Source organism: Eutrema salsugineum, unplaced genomic scaffold (assembly GCF_000478725.1).
Source record: "Eutrema salsugineum unplaced genomic scaffold, Eutsalg1_0 scaffold_6, whole genome shotgun sequence".
Classification (NCBI taxonomy): Eukaryota; Viridiplantae; Streptophyta; class Magnoliopsida; order Brassicales; family Brassicaceae; genus Eutrema; species Eutrema salsugineum.
Genome location: NW_006256547.1, coordinates 9,275,334 through 9,290,710, shown reverse-complemented (window position 1 = coordinate 9,290,710; position 15,377 = coordinate 9,275,334). Strand labels below are relative to the sequence as shown.

The window sequence follows — 15,377 nt, the reverse complement described above, 5'->3', positions numbered from 1 at the left end:
TAATTATATGCATGAATGTGATGGACAATTAAACATAAGTTGCTCGCCGACTTTATTATAAGAGTTTGGCTTTTGGCCCATTAAGCGTTGATGTGCTAGGTTAATGTGACTTCATTATATAAGAGATATAATGAGATATTTAATTAAGACAGCCTCTCACGTCAAAAACTCTAAACATAATACAGAGACAAATAGTTTGTCAAGCATTGAGATCTGATCTATGCGGCACTAGCATTCCGTCCTGATCTAGTTTGTGTGCGTGTAGATACCGATAGAGGCACGATATTTAGAGTGCTATACAACCGTATTTTCTGTTCATCATTCCGCTGCAGGTATACTCTAAATCTGATGACCTAGATTCAATTTAGTATTTGCTTGAGATCTTGGAAATTGATTTCATAATTAATTTTATAAATTGTTATAAACCGGTATGAATTCCAACAACGAGATTGTCCTTTCGGTAAATTATGATATTTTTTTCAACTACTTTTGTTTCTTTTATAATATTTAATTTTTATAATTTTTTTCAGCAAATACGAAAAGTCAAGAGATTTGTCGTTGTTAGGTGGACTTCCGAGCATAGAATCTTCTAGTTTTGGTTATAAAGACTGATAACACCGTATTTTGACCACTTTTATGGATCATTTTGAAATACATTTTCTATGTTTTTAATTGCTTTTAAGTACCTTTATTACGTTTTTCTAGTATTTGTAGTTCCAAGACTCTTTTCAGGTAACTTAGGGAAAAGCTTAACAAAATGGATAGAAAACCAGATTTCAGCTCAGAGTCAAACTGTCAGAAGTTCACCCCAGATTAAAGGCCTTCTCACCGTCTGATCCAGCTCAAATTTGGAGATCTTAAAGATGGAAGTATCAGCTTTCCAGCACACTTTACAGTTTGGCAATCCAACGGTTCAATCAAAAGATACGCGAATAGCAAGATGTCTCGTAAATCAGCCGGCAAGCGTTTCCACCCGTGGCCAACAGACCATTCCCCGCGGTCACAACCACCGCGACCACGGCCAGCCACCCATTCCCCACGGTCACGCACATCCCGACCGCAGCCAGCTAACTCCGACTTTGAAGGCCCATTTCTGAAGCCCGTATCATTTTTCCAACCTCAATTCCGGAACCCTATACACCAGAGAGTATTAGAGACTATAAATACATGTCATTTAGGTCGTTTTTTAAGAGAGAATAAGAGAGGCAAAATACTTTTACAGAAATTTTACTTTAAGCTTTGTTTTTAGGTTTTAGGGAGAGAGAGATCTGTCTCTTGAACCCTTGTTCTTTCTTTTCAATTTCGGTTTCTATTCTACTTTTTAATACTATGCTTTTGATTTCGTTTATTATGTCTGAGTAGTTTTATTGTTGGGATTAAGGGATTTTCGATGGGGATTTATATGTTCGGTGAGGATTCCATGAGCTTTTGAGCCAAATCTTAGAACTTTTTCTTCTGAATTCGTTTTTACTGCATAAGAGTAGCGTCATGAACTACAATCTGATTCAGATGCTTGGTGACACGAAAGTGTTCATCCGGTGTCAGATCTAGTTTGGGAGAGCAAAACAAACATAGGAGTGGAAACCTAGCTATGGGCGATTTGTGAATGCTGACGAGTCTTAAACATAATGCATCTCTTCTTTTCCAGGGCCAGAGTGGAAACCTACTGGTCAGGGTTGAGAAAGATAGTTGTCTATGATCACGACAGTGGCGTATTCATATGTCCGTGACTCCGGTTCGAAAAGTTTAAGCTAAGATCTTATCAAATTTACTCTCTAGCAATGTTTTGAATCGTTCATACCCCTGAGAAAACTTCCCTGAACCCCAGCGCCTTTTTTCTTATAGATTTACACCGATTTTCATTCAAGCTTTAGTCTAGTTTATTTGCTTTTTCAATCGATTTTCATTTAAGCAATTAGGTTAGCCGTTTTTCTCGTTTTTACCCGTTTTCGTTAAGTTTAGTTATTAGGTCATTAATTCCCGTAGTTTCTCTTTAAAATTCGTTTTTACATTTTAAACACACCACCAAAACCCTCACAAAACTCGCCTGGTTCTAGACTTCCTTACTTTATATTTCTTTCGAAGGCTTTTGCAGGAAAGATCCTCCTTCCCTGTGGATTCGATCCCTAAGTACTACAATCGATCAGCTGTGCACTTGCGGCTATTGATTTCATTTAGGGTAAAATATAACAACCCTCAACACCACACCGCATCAAGTTTTTGGCGCTGTTTCCGGGGAAGGCACGCGTTTTCTTTTCCGCAAAACCCTAAGAAAGGTTGGTAAATCAACTCTAGAACCCTTTTTCTGCATATTTCCATTTTTCGGTTATTTTGTTTCATTTCAGAAGATATGGATCCTATAAATCGAAATCCACACTATGAGGAAGGTTTCTATAACACTCCTCAAGCCACCAGACGCAGAGAGAAGCAATACTTACGCGATCTCTACGAAGAAATTCGAACCGAAGACTACAGAACATTCCAAAACGAGCCATACGTACCTCCAATGGCAAACCCTAGACATCCTGTTCGTCGTGTGCCTTACCAAGACGAAAACGTCCAGCTCAGTCATCGGTTGAGTCGACTAGAAACGGTGGTCATGCACTTAATCGCCGCTCAAGCGACATCAAGAGCCGCCCTTCACGAGAAAATTGACAACATGTCAACTCACTTTAACAAAAAGCTTGAGGATCTTTCTGCTCAAGTTAAAACCATCGAGACTCAAGAAAACAAGGATGCTGAGACTATCAAGGAGAGGATAGAAGCAGTCGAAGGACGAGTTGGAGAAAATGAAGTTTGCATTCGCAAAGCCAGTGGGAACATCCGCACCTTAGAGGTCAAGCTCGATGAAGCAGAACAAACTATTAACGACCACAACAACCAAACTTACTCTTATGTGGAAGAAATTTGGGATGGAGTACACAAGGTTCAAGACAAAGCCGAAGAAATCGACTCAACCGTGGACAAAGTAGTTTGTGCCCTAGATGAAGTTGAAGGGAAGGTCGAAAAGCTTATGAAAGGATGTGAAACGAACGGCTCGGCGCTTCCCATCAAAGATCTTGACCTAAAAGAAGAGGAGACAGAGTTGGAGGACCCAAAAACCAGTTTAGATAGCAAAGGAGAAGATGAAACAGCTAAACCCTCCCGATGTCCCTCTCCCGCAGTCACGACTCACGCGACTGCGGCCAACAATCCTCCAGCCGCGGTCGTGAGCCTCCTACCCGCGGCAAACCACTCTCCACACGCGGTCGTACAGCCTCCACCCACGGCAAATAGTCGGTCAGATACGTTTCAGCCCCTTTCTATTCTTACAGGTCAATGTTCATTAGATACATCTGCTGGGATGGTCAAAACCCCTTTTCATGAGCAAACGGTGTACGCCATCAGCTCCAAAACATCTCAAGAAGAAAATGAGGTACTTCCCTGCAACATAGTTTTAGCATATGAGGATGAATATGAAGGGCAATACCTCGAAGATGAAGACTACCGTCTGTTCATAGAAGGAGGCAATCCAGACAAAATGATGGAATTAGGAGCACCGATCTCCAGGGAAAGACTCATTGAATTCAACAAGTTTGTGAAATCGATCCATCTTTACACAAGTTTCGATGATATATGGCATCTTGGTTGTTTGCAAGTTTTCTTTAGGTACAGCAAGGAGACAAAAAGAGGATATCCGAACCTATTTTGGGAGGGCCAGACGCCTGACTTTTCCTAGAACATCACCTGATGCTGCAATCTATTCAATCCACCTTCAAAGACCTGAAGAATGCAGCCACTACACCAACAAAAACAGCAAAGAGAAGCTCGATGAATTCAATGATGTAGTCCGAAATTTGCATGAAGGAATCACCTTTGCCAGAGCTTGCAAGGACTTCATGATAGGCCATTACTTCTGTGAGAGCAAGGAATCAATTCCTGAGATAGAAGACTTGTTCAATCATGCCAGAACAGGTAAACCTGTTCGAACACTTCACAAAATCGAAGGTGTAGGTCAGTTCCTTATTTCTTGTTCTATTAGAGGAGAAATGTTTAAAAACGTGCTTTGTGATTCTGGAGCTTGTCTTAACATGATGTCCAAGGCAATTGCTTTGAGACTTGGTATTAAACACCTGCGCAGGACTAGAGAAAAGATTAGTCTAGCTGATGATTCCAATGCAACGCCTCAAGGAATAGCTCATGAAATTCCTTTGAGAATAGGAGATTGCATAGTGCCTGTCGACTTCTACATTGTCAAAACGAGAGACGCAACATATCCAGAGATTCTCGGATGGTCTTTTCTAGCAACTTCTGGAGCTATAATGGACTGGCCAAACCGGTGTCAGATCTAGTTTGGGAGAGCAAAACAAACATAGGAGTGGAAACCTAACTATGGGCGATTTGTGAATGCTGACGAGTCTTAAACATAATGCATCTGTTCTTTTCCAGGGCCAGAGTGGAAACCTACTGGTCAGGGTTAAGAGAGATAGTTGTCTATAATCACGACAGTGGCGTATTCATACGTCCGTGACTCCAGTTCAAAAAGTTTAAGCTAAGATTTTATCAAATTTACTCTCTAGCAATGTTTTGAATCGTTCATACCCCTGAGAAAACTTCCCTAAACCCCAACGCCTTTTTTCTTATAGATTTACACCGATTTTCATTCAAGCTTTAGTCTAGTTTATTTTCTCTTTCAATCGATTTTCATTTAGGCAATTAGGTTAGCCGTTTTTCTCGTTTTTACCCGTTTTCGTTAAGTTTAGTTATTAGGTCATTTTAATTCCCGTAGTTTCTCTTTAAAATTTGTTTTTACGTTTTAAACAAACCACCAAAACCCTCACAAAACTCGCCTGGTTCTAGACTTCCTTACTTTTATATTTCTTTCGAAGGCTTTTGCAGGAAAGATCCTCCTTCCCTGTGGATTCGATTCCTAAGTACTACAATCGATCAGTTGTGCACTTGTGGCTATTGATTTCATTTAGGGTAAAACTTGACAACCCTCAACACCACACCGCATCAAAGATCCGATTCCGAAGTACTGTGCTGATATCAAATGGTTAACTCAGGAGGTCAAAGAACGTGATGAGAAGGTCGAGGCAATGGAGCAGCAGCATGAACAGTTGGCAACCGCTCACACCGAGACCCGAGATGAGCTAGCTAAGATGAAAGTAATTATTGAGTCGCGTTTTCCGGATCTATTTAAATAGTTTTGGTTTTTTTTTATTATAAGAATAGTTTTTTTTGACAATTTATGTTTTTTTTTATATTTGTGAACAATGTATGTTTTTTTTGTTTTGGAATTTAATTTTGAATTATGATTTTTAAAATTTAATTAGTAATTATTATTAAATTATTTTTTTATTAAAATAGGAATTATTTTTTATCCATCAGAAAGTCGTTGGAAAGGGTCCGTCGATAATTCGTAGGAAAACTGACTGATATATTTCCGACCAAAACTGACACTTTCTTTCAGACGACTTTCCGACGGTTCTACGAAAACAGGTTCCGACAATAATAAGTCGGAAATTCATCAGAAAGAAAATCGTTAGTTTTTTGTCAGAAATATTCGACGCTTTTCTAACGACCTATTCTGATGGATTCCTGACCACTACTTAATTTCTGACGAGCTCAAAATCGACAGATTGATTTGGTCGGTAATCCGTGGAAAATGGTGTTTTCCGACTGATTAGAGACGGATATGGCCGTCAGAATTTCCCTGTTTTCTTGTTGTGCAAGAAAAGATTGTGTTGGAAATCAGGTGCTGATAAATACCAGGTGTTTTTACTGCTAAGAAGACGTGGCAGAATAACCCGCAGACCCATACTTCAATGGATTGGTATGAGAGAATTTAGTTTAATCACTTTACTCCTAAATACTCTTTTTTAGCATGGTTAGCGATTCATAATTGGTTAGCTACAAGTGATCTCATGCAAAGTTGGAATGTTGGTGTGAACTCTAGTTGTGTGTTCTGTCTTGACCCTTTGGAAACATGTTCACACCTGTTTTTCTCGTGTCATTATGGGAAAGCAGTATGGATGGCGCTTAGTAGAGGTCTGCTCGGCTCATGTTTTTCAACGGACTATGGAACTCTTTTGAGCATTATCAGAAGCACAAACACAGATTGATTGAAAACTTTCCTTATCCGTTATGTCTTCCAAATTACTACTTATAGCTTTTGGAGGGAATGAAATAGCCGAAAGCATGGTGAAACACCAGTCCCTTAAGATCGGCTAATCAAGATGATCGACAAGCAAGTGCGAAATAAACTTTCACCGATTCGAGTTTCAGGTGCTAGAAAATACGATGAGTGCCTACAACTATGGTTTGCCACAAGAACCTAAAACTTTTTTCTCTATTGCTTTCAAATTTCTATTTAATGTAACATTAGTTATATAAATCAGTTTTTTTTGTGAATAGAATTTTATACTCATTTAAAAAAAGTACAAAAACAGATTGTCGTGCTTTCGGTGTAAACATCATTTTTACTAATACGAAATAATCTAATGCAAAAACTATAGCTATATTTTGGTTTGCAATCATGCAAGTCATAACTGATATGAAAACTTTTTGTTCAAACGTATAACAAAAAAGATTTCTTTTTTGTTATCTAATCTAAAATTCTCAGAAAAAAAAAAATTTTAGTCCACGAGACCTAGAGATATTGTCTATTTTCTGAGAAAACGGCCAATTCTTTTCTAAACTCTTCCAAATGATTCCGATTAGAATATGAACAATTTAGATGTCCAATTTCATATCTCTAACTCTTTATAATTTGAATTTTCATACGCAAACTATTTTTTTTTCCACCGTACAATATACTCGGTTCTACCATGGATTGACAAATTGTTTTAATTATCATTTAAAAAAAAGTTCAGAAATAAACACAAACTTAAAAAATAAATAAATAAGAAAGCCTATTGATATATACACTCTGTTAGTCTGTTCTTTGCTAATATATATATATATTCTGTTCATGTCTACTTTCTCGGTTCTCCTCACATACTCGCTCTTCTAGGTCTTGGAGAGTCCTTTCTTCTGATCGTCGATCGTCGAGCCTGAAAACCATTACTGATCTTGATTTTGCCGACTGCAATGGGGAAGAGAGAAGGTGAAGATCCTTGCCGTGTTTGTCGGCATTATCATAACTACGAGAAAGGAGAGACCTGCGACATCTGCGGCCACTACGGTAAGGCGGCGCCAATCCAAAGCAGCTCTTTTCCTTCGGAAATTTTGCCGGAATTTCTCTATCTCGGTGGATACGACAGCGCTTCGAACTTTAAAGTTGATGAGACTCTGGGAATCTCTCGCATTCTCAATGTAAATTCTTTGATCCAAAAATCACTTATTTTTCTTTCACCGTAAAAAAAGATCGCAACTTTGAAGATTTAATTTTGGTTTTTTGATAAAAGATCACAACTTTGGATGATGACAATGATAGTTTGAATAGCTCACATGGTATAGTTTGATTTTCTGGTGAAAGTTGCTGTCTTTCACCATTAAAATATAGCAACTTCAGGGTTTTAGTTTGGTTTCTTCAAAAAAAAGATTGCAACTTTTCATTGGTTACAGTGATAAATTAATTTGTCTCCTGAACTAATCACCTAATCAAATGCGAGGTTCACATGTTATAGTTTGGTTAATAGTGAAAGTTGCAATCTTTCACCATTGAAAAGATAGCAACTTTAAAGTTTTTAGTTTTGTTTCTTCCTCGTTGGTTTACTGGTGAAAGCTTCCTGAAAGTTTTTATCTTTCACCATTAAAAAGATAGCAATTTTCAAGGTTCTTAGTGTGGTTTCTTCCTCCTTGTTGGTTTTACGCAGACAGTTCCTTTGTGCGAGAATCTCTACCCAAGATCATTCACGTATCATCGTCTTCAGAATGAAAAGGCTTTAGAATTTGACAGTGCCATCCACTTCTTAGGTTTGAATTTTTTAGGAAAATCTTTCTATTTGTTTTCCGCCTCATTCTTGGGTATGAGAAGAGATGTCTCACTATTGGTTTGATTAACAATTTTGTTTCAGAAGAATGTGAAAATGAGAAGTCTCGTGTTCTTGTGCACTGTATGTCAGGGAGAAACAGGTGAGTGATTAGAATAGAAATACAACAGTGTTATTAGAGACACTTCTTGTTAAATTTCTCTTACACAAGTAGTGATTTGTTTCTGACAGATCACCAGCGATTGTGATTGCTTACTTGATGAAACGCAAACGGTGGAGTTTGGCTGAGAGTTACCAGTGGGTCCAAAACCGAAGACCATCGATTGATATAAGTACAGGTAAATCTTACTGGACAATGGATACTTTTAAGCTTTGGATTGAACAATCAAGTTAAAGTTCCTGATATTGTTACTTTTGGTTTGAAACAGAGTTCCAGCAACAGCTTAGAGAGTTTGAAAAGAGGTTAACTAAATCAAGAGATGGCTATGGATTACCTGAGCTCAATAATCAACTTCAAGACTTGGCTTTCGAACCGGTGAACGATGATATTCGCATGGATACCTGTTAACACTGAGGGCCGATTTTACTTGTAGATACCTTCTGAGAGTTCGGTTTGAGGAATTTTACAATGTTTTAACTCTCTTCTTGTGATGATTTACCTTTTTAAATTTCTATTGATATCATGTTCTGCTGTACAGTCAGCAGATTCACACATTCCATTTAACAGAACCACTTCTTATAAATTCAGTCTTTACAGTGTAACATGTACGTAATATTTGGCTACGAACCTGTGGTGTGTGATTCGATCATGGACTTAGCAATCCACAAGAGGCCTGGGTCATTACGTTTCAGTACCAAATATGGTTCTTGTGTTCCAGTGTTTTCCCATACCATCTCTTCGACAAAGCCAACCACGGAAAGGATCTCAACGGCAGCTGCAAAAAGCCAAAAACATCCCACCCAAGATCGGTTAACACATATATCTTATTATACACAATCTATTATCAGAAGATAAAAAAAAAAAACCTGCAAAGTTGAGTATCTTGCGCTTAATTGCAGGGTTTCCCTGAAATGGCAGTCATGTAGTTTTTAGAAATCAGACGGTCCCTTAATATATTAACTCAAATAAGGAACTAAATGATAATCAAAGGCTAATGATTCCATACCTTACGCAGCCTTCTAAATTTCATTTCATTTGGCTGTTCAATTATGTTCCTGGAACATTCCAAAAAAAGTAATAAGTCAGTATCTTCACTCACATAACAATGGACTTAAATCTGCAGACACGGTTGTAAGTTGCCAAGAGCTGACAAGGTACCTCACTATTTTGAGAAGCATTTGCAGCACATTGGTCGCTTCAACAGTGCTAACTCCAGTTTTCAAGGCATTTATGGCTTTCTTGAGACGGTTAGAGATGATGGTAACAGAGTCTTGGATCCTTTGAATCTCCAAATCATCTGGATCAGGCTCATCAACCACAATGATTGTTTCATCTGCATTAGGCTCTCCAGGAGGTCTCTTCAGATCATTTGAAATTTCCATATTCTCAACATCCATTATACTTGTGAGTGTTTCTAAGTCATCCGGATCAGGTTCATTATCATCTTCAGCATGGCCAGGAAGATTACTCGCCATTTCAGTTGAGCCTGAGTGATGTTCTGGTGCAGATGCATCTCTAGAATTTGATGGAATCCATGAGTGACCTTGATCGATTTCTGTTGTACCATTTTCAGTGGTTTCATCTGGATCAGGCTCAACTTTAGCTTTAGGGAGACTTGGCTGATTATTCTCATCACGAACATCAACCAATTCATCAGGATCAGGTTTGAGTTTCGAAACACCAGCGTCTTTGTTTTCACTTGCGTGGGAGAGACGGCGATAAGCAGCAGCAACAGACGATTCACGAGCATTTCTCAGATTATCGTATTGATTTCCACCAAGCCTCTGAGAAAAAGTTTCATGTTCATCAACGAAGTGGTCTTCCTCATCATAGTCATTCATAATTTTCGTTCCATTTAAAGTGTGACCCCTTGATTTAGTCCAATCTAAGCTTTCAGCTTCTTTATTCAACTGTCACACAAACACTCATTTGTAAAATCTCCACCAATATAAAACTGAGATAACAGAGACATATTTGTTAACCGTTGTATATATAAATTACCTGTCTATCAAGAGCATAAAAGTTTTCATCATGTTCCGTGTATACCATGTGAGCCTGAGATATTGATTCAGAGAATATTAGCTCTTAAATGAAACTCATGCAGTAATGTTCAGATTTTGCGGAATTTCAAGTTGCACAGTAATTAACGTACAAGCTCATGCAATAGAGTCTTTTTTATGCTCTGGTACTTTCTGAATCCCTTGAGATCATCAGTCCGAAGACGTAGAGAAATCTCCTCTCCTTGATTCTACATGAGCCAATGTCAAACATTTGAGAAAATCAACGCAAGAACAGACAAAGGAACAGAGGACGTGATAGTGTTACCTTGTTGAAGCCTAGAAGACATTTCGGACTGACACCAACATAACCAACTGGGGCGAATTCTGACATAATTCTTACTCTCCAACGATGCTACAAACGCAAAACGAAACCCGATTGGTATATTATCGATATATGCTGACTCAGATGCATGATAAGTATCTCATTACATGTAAATATAACCTTGTTCATAACCGCGACAATACCAGGGTCTGCTGCAAGCATGTGCATTCTCTTTAGAGCATCAGAAGCAGGAGGGTTTAACTGCATGAACAAACGTCTCGAGTGTCAATTTATATAGACGCAAAAACACAAGTATAAATTTTAGACATGGCAATTTGGGGATATTACTTACCACTATACCCGGGATTTGAAGAGTACGGAAATCACAGAAGATGTAAGGTCCCTGTGGAAGCTTGATTGACGTGTTAGACAACTTCTTTTGCCTAAGCCTTCTCTCTTCTTCCTCAAAGCCAAGTATTCTCATGTCAGGCATTGCATTTTTCAGAACACCGTTGACCTCTTCTTCAGACACTCCCATCATTCTGATAGCTTTATCCTAAAAACAAGAAGAAAGTAAATCAATAATAAGAAAAGATTACAAGAGCTTTTGTATACTTTAAAAAAAGAGATAAACTAAACACATTTGACAAGCTTTGGAAAAATGCGTAGTGAGACTAAATACATACACTTTAAGTGGTGAATAAATCAATCGATATGGGAATACAATAACTGTTTAAACAACCAAAACAATGAACAAGATTGAATTCTCGCCTACTTTGCTACATATTGATTATCCCAATGCACCCTTTCTTTTATTCGATAACTGGGGTAGATATTGGGCCGAAACCGGAAATTTTAGCCACTTAAAGCGTCTACAATAGCCAAAAGGAACAACAACGATATTCGTATTTGGTAGAACTTGTTCCAGAGTCCTCTATACACATGAACAAACCACTAGACCACACACTAGTTGCTTAAAGATTTGTAACTCCAACTTTATGGCATGTCCCGGAAGAGACTCCCAATTCAACCTTAAGCTATAATTACAACAATGATAGCAAAGTCTACTAATTAAACCAAATTAAGGAAAGAGCGTTTTCTAAATTCTTGTATCTATCTATTTTATGTAATTTCCTCACAAATTTTCAGTTTAATAGAACTAGTGTTCCTACAACAACAACATTTCAGGAAAAATCAAACGAAAACGAAAAATCGAACCTCAATTATGGAAGATTCTTGCAAGCTCAAGCTCGAGTGTTCATCAGAGAAAGGCAAAAACAATCTTGACCCTTTTTCATTCAACCGAGGAACGATCAAACGGAGCGTCTCCGCCGTAACGCCGGTTAATTTCATCAATTCATAACCCAAATCCTTTAGATTTGACCCGGAATCGATCTGGAGAGTGTATTTGTTTCCTTTCCATACAACAGAAACTTTCATTGTTCTTCCAGAATATTCTTCCATGCGATGAGATAACTCTAAGCTACTATCGCCAACGGCCATGGATCAGGAATTGGATCGATCACATCTACAATTTCTACATATGAATTGAGTTTTTCACCCCAAAAATAAACAAAAATCCAGCGGAAAATTCAATTTCATCTCAAATTCCAAGAGCGAAGAACAGAGATATGATTGAGTCGTACCTTGATTTCCGACGAGCTCGAGGTTTTGTGGCGAAAGCGAATTATATAGCTAACAAGATTTCAATTAGACAGAACAACAAAGATTAATAGGAATGAATTATCCTTTAGACTTGTCGAAGAAGAGAAGGAAAGGACTCTATATATATATATATCCAATATATTAAAGTGGAGACATTATTTAATTCTATGATTAAAATTGATATTTAGATACATCATTAATTTATTTAATTTTAATTCTCCTATTATCTTTATATCTAAACAGAACGTTATTTTTTAAAATACATTTAACTGCAATAATTTTTTCAAATACGTGTTCTTCATATATTTTATTATTAACTGTATATTTCCATCTATAGTTTTATTAATCATTAATTTTCTTCTGATCTTTTTGAACTTCCAAATATTATTTTTGTATTATGTATATATTCTCTTATTAATTATTATTTATACAAGTTGAATGAACATAATTTTACAATAAATATTTGCAAATTAATATTATTAAGGAGATTACGTTATTCATAATTCACGTTATACATTATTTCTACCTTAACTTATATATTATTCACAAACATATAAACATTTCTATATTAGTTAATTATTTAGGTAATTCGTTTATAAGCATCAACAATTCCAAAACTAAAAATGTATTATTTTAATATCATTTTTTAAAAATGTTTTCAGTATTGATTACTCATTTTTTAGGAAGATCGGATAAAAATTTAAACTTGAAACGCATAAACAAACTACCTATATTTTCGCATATTCTACATTGAATTATTTGGTTCCAATATCTTCGCATATCTTCGCATATCTCCACATTGAAAACATTGTTCCTATATTTTCGAAAGATAGATATTTTCTTTGAGCAATTTTATCAACAACTAATAACAATAATTTAAACTTCAAACAGATTAAGTAAGTATCTATATTTTCGCATATTCTACATTGAAAATTTGGCAAATTTTTAAATAACTAAATAAAGATCCATATCAGTAACTCAAATTGCGGAAGGTATATTTATTCCTAAACGAAGAATATCCGAGATCCTTGGATTAGATTAACAAGAAGAAAGTTCTAAATTTGAAATATTTAACCTAGCAATACGATGTTCTCTTAATACCGTATATATATAGATGTAACGTTTCTCCAATATTTCCTCATCCCTCACCTTTCAATACATTTCTGAATCTAAAATTGTCATCTTGCTATTATGTCTTCTTTCACCGATCTCTACTCCGTGAAGCCCTTCAAAACTCAATGGAGAGTTTATGTGAAGATATTGAAGGTGTGGAAACAGTACTTGAATGCTGTCGAGACGTTGGAATAGTATTCAAACATAATTTGTCTTTGAAATCTTATGATCATCATTCAAATGAAATCATTGATATATTAAATAGTACTCAAACATAATTAGCTTATACTCAATTTTTAATGTATTATTCTTTATTTATTTATGGAGTATTATTTCAAAAATTGTAAAGAAATTAAATATACTTATACGAAGCTATATATCCAAAGATCCGTATAACTAATAACCGAAAACAAATTCCATCAATAGCTAAAACTGAATAATGTATTATAACTTATATCTTTTAACCGTATTACTTACTTTACTTAACTATAATTATCCTTTTAATTTGGCAATTTGTAACTAAATTGATTCTTCCTCTATATTTACGATCTATATTTGTGGATTTAGATATATGAATTTAAATGTAGAATATTTGTTTTGCTATTCATAAGGGATCACATTTAGTTTGAATTTTCGAACAAACAACCATTCATTCATATAAGTAAAGTTTTCCGCTTCATAACATTCTTTGTGTTCACGTTTACCTCTATTTACACTTATGTTCACTTTCTTATGCAATGCATAGTTCTAAAAAAATCGTTATGGATACGAAAATGATGAAAACAGAATTCAAAATAAACAGAAGACAGTATCTACAAGCCAAACACATTCCACAAAGCCTATTTCTGGTGCATTTGATATGATATTTAGAGATTTAAGCAATTCAAACGATTTGGTGAAGAGTTCATCTCGGATTACATCTGACATATCTACTTCAAGTGAGTTTTTATCTATTATTTGCTTTACTCAATAGTTTATACTTTGAATTATTTTTAAATTGTGTTGTCTTTTTTGTTTATATACATAGATGAAATTTAAACGATTTGGTGAAGAGTTCATCTCGGATTACATCTGACATATCTACTTCAAGTGAGTTTTTATCTATTATTTGCTTTACTCAATAGTTTTATACTTTGAATTATTTTTAAATTGTGTTGTCTTTTTTGTTTATATACGTAGATGAAATTTTTAGAGATGTCAGCAACTCTGGGTTGTTTCTCTATACGGTCAAATACACCTAAATCTCAACAGTGTATGTGAACTATGTTTTATTTAAAAAAATCGTTTTATGAATTATCTTATATGTTATATATTATGATATTGTTTGTCTTCATATAGCATTACCAAGCTCATTAAAAGAAAACATGCCACCTATAAAGAGACCTTTGCAATGCTCACCATCTTCTGACGAAACGGGTTACCTATATCTCAACTACCATTTTTCATTTCTTTCTTTTATATATAGTAAGCTTATATGTTATACATTCAATGCTAACATATATAATATTTTCAGGTATTAGGTTTGGTAACATCATACCTGAAACTCAATTTTCACGGCCTAAAATTGCAAAACATAATACAACAATTCCTGATCTAAACCTAGCAAGCAACGTTATTCATGGTGCTGGTGTTATCCAATCATCATGGCAAACTAATAGTAATGAAACCACTACCTCTAATATTACGTATGCGACACGCCCATTTATTGTTAGCAAATCTCGAACAAATCCTAATTCACGGAGGCTAGATTCTGGTATTGCTAAATCTGTACCTTTACAGCCAAGTAAGAAGAATTCCATTTATTAATAGTAGAATGAATTGATAACATTTTATCTACAAAAATTATTAACTCATTGTTTGTTTTTGAATTATATTATCAGATGGTATCCTTTCATCAAATGATACTAATGTATCTGAATGTACAACCTCAAATACAACCTATGCGACGCCACCATCTGTTGTTAGTAAGTCTCGAACAACTCTTGTTTCACAACCCCATCATTCCGGTCTTCCTAAACAAGTACATAGTGGTCCAAGTAAGATTACTGATTTGTATTTATATCTAAAAGATGTATCTGATTTAATATAGAACATTCCTTTTGATTCAATATTCTTTGGTTATATGTTTTCACCAGAGAAATCAAACAAGAATACATCAAGCTCAGACACAGTTGATGGAATAGAGAAGTCATGTATCCTTA

At 35.8% G+C, this 15,377-nt stretch overlaps 2 protein-coding genes across 2 annotated transcripts; one reads left to right on the top strand and one right to left on the bottom strand.

Annotated features, from left to right (window-relative positions):
* Nucleotides 1-6,970: 6,970 nt before the first annotated feature.
* Nucleotides 6,971-8,488, top strand: LOC18012189 (protein-tyrosine-phosphatase IBR5). Its single transcript, XM_006395887.2, has 5 exons — nt 6,971-7,296; nt 7,800-7,899; nt 8,001-8,058; nt 8,148-8,254; nt 8,345-8,488. Exons 1-5 carry the CDS (start codon nt 7,072-7,074, stop codon nt 8,482-8,484), a joined length of 630 nt encoding a protein of 209 aa, XP_006395949.1. The 5' UTR covers nt 6,971-7,071; the 3' UTR covers nt 8,485-8,488.
* Nucleotides 8,489-8,535: 47 nt separating this feature from the next.
* On the bottom strand, nt 8,536-12,179 carry LOC18012188. Its single transcript, XM_006395885.2, has 11 exons — nt 12,045-12,179; nt 11,617-11,935; nt 10,751-10,954; nt 10,579-10,659; nt 10,402-10,488; nt 10,229-10,324; nt 10,078-10,131; nt 9,235-9,986; nt 9,083-9,131; nt 8,943-8,982; nt 8,536-8,851 (listed from the first exon to the last, which is right to left on the bottom strand). Exons 2-11 carry the CDS (start codon nt 11,899-11,901, stop codon nt 8,697-8,699), a joined length of 1,803 nt encoding a protein of 600 aa, XP_006395947.1. The 5' UTR covers nt 11,902-11,935; nt 12,045-12,179; the 3' UTR covers nt 8,536-8,696.
* Between the last annotated feature and the right edge of the window lie 3,198 nt (nt 12,180-15,377).

Excerpts from the sequence above, each read along its gene's own strand:
- LOC18012189 (XM_006395887.2), top strand. The coding sequence starts at position 7,072 with ATGGGGAAGAGAGAAGGTGAAGATCCTTGCCGTGTTTGTCGGCATTAT. Across the intron at positions 7,297-7,799 it reads GAATCTCTCGCATTCTCAAT|ACAGTTCCTTTGTGCGAGAA; the intron begins GTAAATTCTTTG and ends GGTTTTACGCAG. Across the intron at positions 8,255-8,344 it reads ATCGATTGATATAAGTACAG|AGTTCCAGCAACAGCTTAGA; the intron begins GTAAATCTTACT and ends GGTTTGAAACAG.
- LOC18012188 (XM_006395885.2), bottom strand. The coding sequence starts at position 11,901 with ATGGCCGTTGGCGATAGTAGCTTAGAGTTATCTCATCGCATGGAAGAA. Across the intron at positions 10,325-10,401 it reads GTCTTCTAGGCTTCAACAAG|AATCAAGGAGAGGAGATTTC; the intron begins GTAACACTATCA and ends TGGCTCATGTAG. Across the intron at positions 8,983-9,082 it reads AATTTAGAAGGCTGCGTAAG|GGAAACCCTGCAATTAAGCG; the intron begins GTATGGAATCAT and ends CTGCCATTTCAG.